General features: G+C 34.8%; 1 protein-coding gene and 1 long non-coding RNA gene across 17 annotated transcripts in view; one reads left to right on the top strand and one right to left on the bottom strand.

Moving 5' to 3' along the window:
* The window catches only part of LOC106869124 (sorbin and SH3 domain-containing protein 1), a 482,929-nt gene extending 470,665 nt beyond the window's left edge, over positions 1-12,264 (top strand). For all 16 annotated transcript variants that reach the window (XM_052968338.1, XM_052968340.1, XM_052968337.1 and 13 more), the window contains 5 exons: positions 3,627-3,737; positions 4,517-4,679; positions 6,304-6,667; positions 8,196-8,362; positions 12,091-12,264. In XM_052968338.1, the coding sequence (XP_052824298.1) occupies positions 3,627-3,737; positions 4,517-4,679; positions 6,304-6,667; positions 8,196-8,362; positions 12,091-12,092 (807 nt within the window). In that variant the 3' untranslated portion in view covers positions 12,093-12,264. The remainder of the gene's footprint in view (positions 1-3,626; positions 3,738-4,516; positions 4,680-6,303; positions 6,668-8,195; positions 8,363-12,090) is intronic.
* LOC128247912 (uncharacterized) lies at positions 6,926-11,360 on the bottom strand. Its single transcript, XR_008264255.1, has 2 exons — positions 10,724-11,360; positions 6,926-7,290 (listed from the first exon to the last, which is right to left on the bottom strand). It is a non-coding gene; the product is annotated as an uncharacterized LOC128247912 (long non-coding RNA).
* Positions 12,265-12,270: the final 6 nt, after the last annotated feature.

The raw sequence follows: 12,270 nt of genomic DNA, 5'->3' as shown, positions 1-12,270 counted from the left end.
TAGATAATAATGTGGTATTATATTGAAAGTTGTCTATTTCATAATAGGAAGGTGTGGCATTTGTGATAAATGATAAAAGTTTGAAAATGTCTTTTCTTATTCAAATCTGTCAAAACTACTCCTCACATGCCCATGCACCGTTTCCGCTTTATGATTTTGTTACAGTTCACTTTTCTGTCTTGTTTTATCCTGTCTACTATGCATGCACTTTTGGCTATCATTGCTGTCTTTCTTTATGTGGATTATTACTGCTTTCTGTCCCCTCTGTCACCTTTTTCTGATGAGTTGTAGTTACTCCTGAGCACTGTATACAATAAGCTCATCATTTTATCAACCCTTGAGTGATGACAGGCAAAGGCATGATTAGATCTCAAACTATAGAGATACCGAATTCATTAGGATATGTACTCAAGCAGTCTAATACATAAGCTACTCTCACTAACTTTCAAAACTTTTCTATATTTTCTATTGACTAGGCCTATATTTATTTTTCTGAAGAGGGGAAAGTAGAGTCTCAAGAATCCACCTCATATTTTAAATAACTTTATTATCAAATCTGGAGGGAGTAACTCTACTGTCTTTCAATAGTGTAGATATAACAGCCTAATTTTGTTCCAGTGACACTCTACTATATTAAAATGGGAAGGACACATTAGATTATATATCCTTGGATGAACATGGCCTGAAAAAAGTACTTTAATCATAGGTTCAGTTAAGGCTAACCTGGGGTTAAACAACAGCTCTACAAGGATGAAAATCAAATCCAAGCTAAATATTGGTTTTCTCTTTTTCCATAATCAACTAGACCTATCCCTTACAAACACAGGCAGGTGCTTGTAAGAGATAGGTTTAGATAGGTAAGTCTCTTGGTGCATTACTATTTTACTTACAAATGGTTCTGACTTAGAGGTAGTTGTTTCCTATCCACAGGCAGTCAAATGAGTGTACAAGCCATTGACCCAATGAGAGAGCCTGTACATAGTCAATCCTCTAGAAATAGCAGCTAATATTCCTATATCACACACTACTGTTGTCTCCTCCACCCTCTTCCAAGGAAGTGGACATATCAGAATATATAATCTGAGATTGACTATAACTGAAAAGACAAGATGGTCATGGCTAGATAACTTTGATCAAAAATCTGTTTGATCTGAATCCATCTTACCTTACCTAAAGAATAACAGCAACTACATATGGGTGAAATGTAAAGCTAAGATATAATGGACTGAGAATGTTGAAGGATGAAATTAAATCATAAAAAATAGCATTCACTCCCTTCCTTGTACTGTTTCTTATTTCTTTATTGCCCACAAGGGAATAAACATAGAGGGAATAAATAAGGACAGACAAAGGGATTAGGTCGATTGCATCGACCACAGTGCGTAACTGGTACTTTATTTATCGACCCAGAAAGGATGAAAGGCAAAGTCGACCTCGGCAGAATTTGAACTCAGAACGTAACGGCAGACGAAATAATGCTAAGCATTTCGCCCGGCGTGCTAACGATTCTGCCAGCTCGCCGCCTTCCTTGTACTGTTTCTATTAAGTAATTAATTTTTCACATTTGTCATGGAGCAATTGAGAGAAAAATATAGTTGATTAAATTGGTCTGAGAATATTACTAGTATTTATTTTATTCATCCCAGACAGATGAAAGGTACAGCTAGCTCCAATGGAATTTAAAATTTAAAAAAAACAGCTCATGTAAGTACATAGTAAATAGTAAATATTGGAAGGCATTTAATCATCCTACTCCTACATTGTCTTTTATAACATACAACAAGAGTCCTAGCCAAAGAAGGAACCTCTACACGGTTTTTCTTATCTAAAAACATCAGCCAAACCACATCTGACCATTATCAAACTGGAACAATACGCAATGTAGTCCTAGTTATATTGTTTGAAGAAGAGATGTGTTTATCACAATTATGGTGTTTTTCATTATAGGCCTACTTGATCAGGGCTGTTCTAGGGCTGAATATCAACAACAAAATTAAGAAAGGAATCTTTTCTATTTGGGGAAGGTAGCCACCTAATGATGGTGGAAACTGATGCTGTAAAACATTAGTAAGAACTGATTAGGACTAAAGAAGCTGTCCACTTGTGCATATCATGTTCAATGTTGAATGGGCTGTGCTGTTGCATACCTGATGATAACATATAACCTATAAACCCAACCAATATCCAGAACCTGTCCCAACTGAGACAAGTGGCAGAACATTCTAAGGTGATCTGGTACCTACTCCCAATAGTTATAGGAATTAAGATGATGTAGAATTAAGCATTTTGCACAGAAACATACAAAAAGAAAATGAAATAAAATTCCAGCTATGTATTTGTGCTCATAACCTGTTAGCAGATATCCCAATATTTACCCAGTTAGGCTTCTCACCTATGATGTAACAAAAATTGATTTTTATTATTGGTATATGGCCATACATTTTGGATGATGACACCTTCAATTAATTAAAACAACTCTAATGCACATAAGTGATGTCTATTTTATCGACTTCAGAAAGAAGTTGAATTCAGACTAAAGGGACATAACTCGATAGCACAAGGAATTTGATCTACCACTCGACTAGTGCTCCATCAATTCTGCTTAAGTAGTGCAGGCAAAGTTAACTTGATATTTGAAGTCTGAATGGAAAAGGAAATAATTAAATAGCTAACACAAGACATTTGATCCACCACTACCAATTTCTTAAAAAAGGCACAAAGAAGGCCACAACATTTTTTTGTAAGATGAAAGATGCATGGCTTCTACTGATTATGCTCATAGAACATCAATACTGAAATAATTCCCCCATAATCTTAGATCTATCACAACCCTATAGGATCATGAGGCTGGAGCTTATCCCAGCTTCTGTCAGGTGTAAACAATCAAGAGTACAATACACCTTCTTGAACAGGACACACCAAGCTGTTGCTGGTAACCATTTTCAGCTGAATGAACTGGACCAACATGAAGGAAATAAATGGTTGCTCACGAACAGTATGTGAGACTTGAGCTGGAAATCAAAGACACAACCTTGTGATCAGGGTTCTAACGCCCTAACCACTAACCTATGCACTTTCACATAGTAGTACTATAACTATGGGGAGGTGCAATGGCCCAGTGGTTAAGACAGCGGACTCATGGTCATAGGATCGTGGTTTCAATTCCCAGACCGGGCGTTGTGAGTGTTTATTGAGCGAAAATACCTAAAGCTCCATGAGGCTCCGGCAGGGGATGTACTCTTTCATCACAACTTTCTGGTGTACTCTTTCACCACAACTTTCTCTCACTCTTACTTCCTGTTTCTGTTGTGCCTGTAATTCAAAGGGTCAACCTTGTCACACTGTGTCACGCTGAATATCCCCGAGAACTACGTTAAGGGTACACGTGTCTGTGGAGTGCTCAGCCACTTGCACGTTAATTTCACGAGCAGGCTGTTCCATTGATCAGATCAACTGGAACCCTCGACGTTGTAAGCGACGGAGTGCCAACAACTATAACTAAGATTCTCCTACAACCATATCACCTCTGGTTATGTGCGCCAACAAATGTATGGGTGATTTTACTTTATAAGTCAGTAAATAAGGTGTGTCATAGTTATTAATCACTACTTGTTTATTCATTACAGGTATTAACTTCAATAGAAGCAGCCAATGCAGCAGCTTTGCAAGCTGAAGGTCAGGCCCGTGCAAAGTATAATTTTGTGGCTCAGACATCTGTGGAGTTGTCTTTGAAAAAGGTAATTCTTATGCAAATGTGTGAGAATATTTTGAACTTATCACTGCTTCTTTATTTTATTTATTTACATGTGCACCCACACGATATGTACATACACACACATACATTTTTGAGAATTGCTTTTTCATGGCATAAGACTTAAGTGAAGTTTAACTATTGTAATAAATATTTGCTGTGTAATAGATATTGAGTACTCCTCATTTTATCCATGATATTGTTTTGTAATACTGCCTGCATACCTAATAACACACATATGTATGGACACACATAGACATACCTCAAATACTAAAGCTTGGATATACCTTAGGTTGACCATATAAATGAAATAACAGATAGAGTAACAAAAAATGCTACTTAAAATGTTCTTTTGAATTATCATGTGAGTATACTAAGATTGAGATAAATTTATATATCCACACGTTTCCTAGTCACCTGAATACATTCACAAAGCAAACATCTTGCAATAACAACAAAATGAATCATTAGCTGAAACATTGACCAGTTTCTTCTATCTACCAGCATTTCTTCTATCTGCCAGTGGAGGTGACAGACAAATAAGACAAACATATAGGAACATATAAATAATTATGAATGTGAAATCTTATTTGTGAAGCATGAGAATTTCAATAATGCAATTGTTAATACATGCCCAATTTGCAATGCAGATGATAATACCAAAAGGACAACACATATTTTAAATTCTTAACTGTCTGTATATTTTTTTTGTTTTTGTGTTTCAGATAAATATCCTTACTATGTAATTTTTTCCTCTCCTTCTAGGGTGACATGATTACCTTATTACGCAAAGTTGATGAGAACTGGCTTGAAGGCCGCATTGGTTCAAGGCAGGGTATTTTCCCTATTAGTTATGTTGAAGTGATGAGGCAGCCATCCACTCCACTGGTAACCCCTGCACCGTCAGTAATATGTACACCAATGACAGGTAGCTATTACTATTACATAATATTTCCAACAGTTACAATTATTAATGTGCTGTAGGTTGATAGTAATGACTTTAATAATATATAATTGCCCATGTAATCACATTTACTTTAGAGAAAGTCCTAGTCATCGACTGGCTGACATTAAGGAAAACCAGAAAGCATATGCTGCAACAAATTTAGGAAACATCAATATTTAAATGCCAATCAACCTTAGAAAATTATGCTAGTCTTGGAAATTCCTCAGAATTTTACATTTGGAAGATAATCAGAAATTATTAAATTACTGGAATGTTATCAAAAATTACAATATATCTTGGAGGATCATCAATGATTTTAACTGATCACTGTGAAAAATACACACAGGTTTTCAGTCCTCATTATGAGTATTTTCTGTTTGTTTGTTTTACATCTCATTCTTCCATGCAGGTTTGGCTGCATAGTTAAGAAGTTCACAATACCAGTATTTCAGTGGATATTTGTTCAAACATATTTGATGCTTGTCAATAGATACAATGTTAAAATAGTATTGGTGCCTTGTCTAAGTTAGTCTTACATTACACATACACAAGTTCAGTCAAGTTGCCAGGTATTTTGTAAAACTCCAGATGCACCCAAGTATATATATCCATACATAAGTGACTGAAAATATATACATGTTTTTTAACTTTTGGTTTTTCTGTAAGACTGTCTGTTATCTTGATTCCATTTCTAAATGTCACTATACTCTATCCAGAACTTAACCATGTAATGATTGTATTTAGTTACCCACTCCTCACACTTTTTTCTTCCTAAAAAATTTCATTGGTGGCATTCTGTTCTCAATGCTACTGCAGAATTAGCTGATATTTGAGTAGCTGCTCCAAGTTCTACATGTATGTTCTCTGATCACTGGGATTTTTTTCTAATGATGTCAGCACAGGAGATGGATTTGCTTCATCAGATATCTCAGAGGACTAAGCTTCTTACTTTCTCAATTGCATCTTGGGTCTTTTTTGTCTTTTTCTTGTTCAGTTACAATACTTTTATTTTGTGACACTTAATAATATTTTGTACTTGTTTCAGTCATTAGACTGTGGCCATGCTGGAACACTGCCTTGAAGAATTTTTAGTTGAACAAATTGACCTCAGTCTCTTTTGCCAAGCTGCTAAGTTACAGGGACATAAACAAACCATCACTGGTTGTCAAGTGGTGACAGGGGACAAACACACACACACACAATGGGTTTCTTTCAGTTTCCATCTACCAAATCCACTCACAAGGCTTTGGTTGGCCTGAGGCTATAGTAGAAGATATTTACCCTAAGTGCCATGCAGTGGGACTGAACCCAGAACCATGTGGTTGGGAAGCTAATTTCTTACTATACATCCACACCTGCACCAATTAGTTGGCCACACTCAAGACATTGTCTACTGAAAAATGATTTGAAAATACTGAGACCCAGATATCTCTTGATATTTATATTTTGATATATTTTATATCTCCTCTTCATTCACTTGGCACCATTCAAACTAGTTTGTGCAGTCAGATTAATTGTGTATACCACCTTCAGTCATTGACTCAAAAAACATTACTAATATCTTCCATTACATTAACTAATTGATTAATTTGTTTCATCATTTTAGCAACCCCAGAAATGCTATCACCTGTTGGATTTGATGCTCCCACGCCGCCACCACAACCCTCACCAAGTGCCTTCAATTACCAAAGACCTGGATATCTCTCACACTTGCAGAGTCCACCAGTAATCAGTCCTTCTGTCTCCAAAACTGTTTTGTCCACCCCAACTCAACACTACCAACAAACAAGTTATAATGACCATGCCAACATTTTGAACTCTCTGGAGAGCCAAATTATTTCTCCGAAAACAAAACAAAGTCCAAGTGCTGGTCGTAAATCCATGTCCCCTATCAACAAAACTCCATCAGTTATTCAAATAGCAGCAAAACCTAAATTTACTCTTCCTGAAGACGATCTAGCTTTGAAAACGTAAGTTTCTTCTCACATTATGGAGTTTTTGCTTCAGATTGCAATCAGACAATACTCATACAATGAATTGGATTAAATTTTTGCTTCAGATTGAAAAAAAATCTAAGGAAAAATTGGTAAATTAAGCTTAAGAAATGCATATACTCATCCAAAATTTCAAAAATTTTCCAAACCAGTTTTTAGAAGTACTCACCAAGGATTTAATCAAAAAAATTTAATTGTAAAATTTTTTAACTGTTTAAAAATGGAACTTAGTGATTCTTATAAAAAGTTGGAATCATTTTTATGTGACACAAGAGTAATAAGATTATGATTCAAAATTTTGTAAAAATGATTTAAATCTCAATAGATGAAGAAAAGTATCAATATTTTTTGACATTGTATAAGTGTGTGTGTATATGTTACTGGATCCAGCAGACTTGCAAAAGAAATTGTCATGGTTTAGTGGAGGAGAAGGTGCCTGAGAATAAGCTGAGGAATGTAAGGCATCTTTGCCATCCACAGTATCCATCTCCATCCTTAGTTGTCTTGACCTGGCCTTGTCACTGGATTGAAAGATAGTCACACACAAGAGAGTGAGGTTGGTGGTGTGAATTGTGTGTACTGTGTTCAGTTGCTCCGCTCTATAAAGATCAGTGAAATAAAAAATATCATACTTGGAAAACAAGTAAAGGTTGACAACGAGAAGGGCATCCAGTCATAAAATGTAGACTCAAATAATTCCCATCCAATCAATATTTGCATGGAAAAGCAAATGAATAACTGTGTGTGTGTGTGTGTATAAAATAGCTGACATAAATGCTGGTTGTTTGAAATTTTCATTTGCACTTTGTACCATGTAGACAGGAAAGGGAAAGTAATTTACTTGGCAGCATTTAAACTAGTATGTGCAATCAGATTAATTGCATGTATTGCTTTCAGTCACCAAGTTGAAAAATGTTACTGATATCTTCCACTACATTTATCAATTAACTAATTTGTTTCATTATTTTAGCTACCCTAGAAATGCTTTCACCACAAATGAATAGTGTGTGTGTGTGAAAACTAGCTGATATAAATGCTGGTTGTTTGATATTTTCATCTGCACTTTATATCATGTATAGTGAAGGAGAGGGAAAGGCAAGAGCACATACTAGGCATGGTGACAGGCAATGAGTAAAACAATTCTACACTCACACACATACACACAGAATCAGAGAAAATGTCATAGAAACAGAGGATGAGTAGAAGAGGGAGTAAAATGACAGGAATAGCTATGGGAGTTATACTTATGAAAAGTTTTTATTTAATTTTAAGGTGATAAATATTTTTCATTTGAAAATTAGTGAAAATTAGTATTCATTTCATCATTTTGTATAAGCACTAAGAAATTTGATAAAATTTTATTATAATTATTGTATGTATATCAAATTTCCTGATATTGCCCATGATGGCAAAAGTATACTTCCAAAGTTACAAAGCATATGACAGTTAACACTGTTGTATATGTATATAATGTGTCTATGTATGATTATCTTTTTGTTTTTAGGTATCGTGCAATTTATGCTTATAAACCTCAGAATGAAGATGAATTAGAACTTTGGGAAGGAGATGAAGTGTATGTGATGGAAAAGTGTGATGATGGGTGGTACGTGGGTACTTCAGGGCGTACAGGAATATTTGGAACTTTCCCAGGAAACTATATTCAACCTGTATGTAAGTATTGATTTATTTTCCTTCAAATTTTTAAACTGTGCAGATATTTTCTCATCATTCACCCTTTTTTTCATAAACGATGTGAGAAAGAGCCATCAAATGTTTTTTGGAAATTATTGATTGGCTAGCCTTGCATTTTTTTTTTTCAAAAACAATTCAAACACCACTCAAACGACTTTTTGTCTATTGACCACTTGGATAAACTCAAATAATCAGAAATTATAAACTCTCAATATCATATGTGAGGCCTTTCTATATTTGTTTAATGTATGTAGTAAACTCTCCTGAAGTATTTTCCCTTTCTGATATTATTGATATTCATAATCAGCAATACTACATTTCATGTGTGTGTGTGTGCGTACGCGCATATTTATAATGAATACATTTTATTGCTAACTAGGTGGAATATACTCACTGAGGAGGTTTCATAAGACTAAAACATGTCCTTGCTTTTACCGGTTGAGACACGATCTACTGCATTGTCCAAAAATGTTGAATGAAATTATTGGATTATCTCCCTTACTTGTTTTAATTCCTTTGATGAAATCAGTTGATTGTTTTACAATTCCTTCTCTTTATTAACTGGCATTCTGTCACTTTACACTTACAACAGTGAGTGTTCCAGTTGATCTGATCAACAGAACAGCCTGCTCAAGAAATTAGTATGCAATTGACTGAGCATTCCACAGACACATGTAATCTTAATGTAGTTCTCAGAGAAATTCAGCAGGACACAGAATGTAAGACTAGCCCTTTGAAATACAAGTACTAATCATTTTTGCCAGCTGAGTGGACTGGAGCAACATAAAATAAAGTGTCTTGCTCAAGGACACAACACACCACCAGATATCGAACTCACGACCTTATGAACCAAATAACCTAACCACTAACCCACAGGCCTTCATAATTCATACTATTTGTGTGTGTGTGAACAGTATTTCTATTTTTTCCCATCAGCCATATTGTTGATCAAGTATTCAGTTGCTTTTTATAGTCATGACCAGATTTTCAGGGTATGTTTCTCAGTTGGAGACTTAAATTTGTAATCTCTTTTAAAATTTTGTAGTTTTATTTATAGAAATTACATAAAATTCCATAGAATACATGAATAATTTCTATATAAGACTCTATTTCTAGCCTTGCTTTAATGCAATCCAACTCTAAAATGAAATCTTGGCCTATCAGTTATTAAACCCATGTTATATTTCTATGTATAAGCAGCGAATTTAAAGAGCATCTGCCATTAATTAGTTTGATAGACTGCATCTTTTGTAGAGGCATAAGCATAGATGTGTAGTGAAGAAAGTCAACTTCCCAATCATGTGATTTCAAATTCAGTCAGTCCCTACTATAGCCCCAGGCCAACCATAGCCTTGAGAGTACATTTGGTAGATGGAAACTGAAAGAATCCCGTCATATATAAACACATATGTGCATGTGTGTGTCTATTTGGTTACATTTGCACTGCTCCAAAAATTATTCAGCTACAAGCAGTGGTATTGTTATAGTTTCCCCCTATCAACAAAACATTTCCAGGCTTCAAACATGTGGAATAAGAAATCCTTTATTTGAAAATAGGTAAGGGTTAATGAAAAGAAGAGCATTCAGCTGAAAAACAATGCTTTAATAAGCTCGTATGGAAAAACAGACATTCAACAAACAAATTTTTCCAGTAAATATGTGTGTGTTTCCCTGCTTTTCAAGACTAGAATTAAGCAATAAGATGATTTTTTTCCCCCATATTTATCACTACAGGGTCTAATTTTGATGAATTAATATATCTTAGCTCACTATATTAAGCATGTTAGCAAACAATTATTTTGTTCTTCATTCAGCCAGCATCCTTTATTACTTTTCCACTATCATTCTTTCATATGTGAACAGCAAAATGATCTTGTAGTTAACTTCGAATAATTTATTATTAGACTTCTCCACAATTACACTATACCATTCTTGCATAAAACGCCACTTAAGTATATTGCTATGTACAGTTATTCATGACTGGTGGTGACTGACTGACAACATGGACAACAACAACAATAACAATAATCCTTTCTACTGAAGGTACAAGGCCTGAAATTTGGTGGGAGGTGACTAGTCAACTACGACCCCAGTTATTTCACTGGTACTTAATTTATCAACCCTGAAAGGATGAAAGGTAAAGTCGACCTCAGCGGAATTTGAACTTAGAACATGATGACAGGCAAAATACCACTAAGCATTTTGCCTGGCATGCTAATTCTGCCAGCTTGCCTAATAATAATAATGATAATGTAAATTGGCTATTAACAACAGTAGCAGTGTTTGTAACAAATAATAATTAGTACATCCAACATGAATTGGATGTGCTTCTTAGATTACCTTAACCTGCTTGTTGAGAGATACTGTCTCATCTTGACAACACATGCTAATTAAGCACCAGCCAATGAAATAATCATTTACACTGGTGGATGGCATTCACTTGATTTCACCATTTCACCATTTCTGTGGATCATTCATGGCAGTCTACGTCTCACCAAACTCCAGAATGAAAATCAGTTGAACTGACATTGAATAATAATGGCAAACAGCTAGTGACATCACAAAAGGCTGGCAGGCTATGAACAAATTAGTTATTAGCATATGTTGTCAACATGAAATAGTGTCTCTGGACATTAACAGCAGGCTAAGGTGATCTAATTTAAGTTTGATGTGCTAATTATTAATAATGTAACAGCTGTGAAAAGATAAAGAGATAAAGCAATGAATAAGACTTCATTCAATACCTGCACAGTTGCTTTTGTAAATAGAGGAAGGCATGGTAGTATGTTTAAAAAAGTTTGCTCCACATCAACATGGTTTTGGGTTCAGTCCCATTGCTCAGCACCACAGCTTCAAGTGAAGCAAAATATTTTGAGTGAAATTTGATAGACAGTAACTGTTTGGAAGTCCATTGAAGGGATGACTCCTGATGCGGAGTGATTGTTATCAATTATAATTAAGTAAGAATTGATTATTATAATTACAAAAATTGCAGTAAATTATAATTTCAAGCATCAAGTGCATCCCAAAAGCATATTCTTTTTTTATTTAGTCAGATGACCCGTCCAGGCTGATGAAGTTGTAATTTCGTCCTTGGTCAGTTCTGATGAAGTAGGCCTTTGATGAAAGACATTCCAGCTATGATTACTCCATCCTTTATTTTACAATTAAATTATTCAATATGTCTGTCCTTTTTAAGACAGTTTCATCTTGAAAAGTAGGTACAGCAACTCCATAGAGATATTTCATTGGTTTATGATTACTGAGATGATAGTTGGTGTTCAGTTTGAGCTCATCTGTAAGTTGGTACCCGAAGGGAAAAACAAAGGATCTTCAATGCAGTTACTGAGTGCTGGAAGCAGCAGTCACATCACTCTCAAATTACATTATCTTATTTAAAAAAAAGCAAAGAATGGTACATTGGATAATGTAGTCTTAGATACTCATAAAAAGATAGAACAGTTAGCTGGAATGCTTTTGACTATAGTTCTGCTCAATTATACTATAGTAGCAGCAGAAAAGAAACATTATGTTTGTGACTGTTCATGAGTGAACCTTTGACATACAACTAGTTAGCCTTTTTTTTTTTTGTTGTTTTGGTTCTATTTGGAATGTTTTTTCTGTATAACAGCAGCACTGTCTCTGGTATGTGATCAGTACTCCAAAACATAAAAATTTATTTATTTTTTCCATTCTTTTACTTTCAGGATCCCAGCAATGAAAGATTGAAGAGAACTGATTAGCTCCCCATTAAAAAACAAGACAAAAAAATAGAAAATGGAAAAAAAAGAAATGCAGAATTTATGAAGCCATACTACATATATGCCAAAATCTATTTATTTAATTTATTTTAATGATATTTTTTTTAATAATCTAGAGAACTACTT

The sequence above is a fragment of the Octopus bimaculoides genome, chromosome 5, assembly GCF_001194135.2.
Source record: "Octopus bimaculoides isolate UCB-OBI-ISO-001 chromosome 5, ASM119413v2, whole genome shotgun sequence".
NCBI classification, from domain to species: Eukaryota; Metazoa; Mollusca; class Cephalopoda; order Octopoda; family Octopodidae; genus Octopus; species Octopus bimaculoides.
Note: the sequence above shows the minus strand (reverse complement) of the source record. Positions and strands in the feature narration are given on the sequence as shown.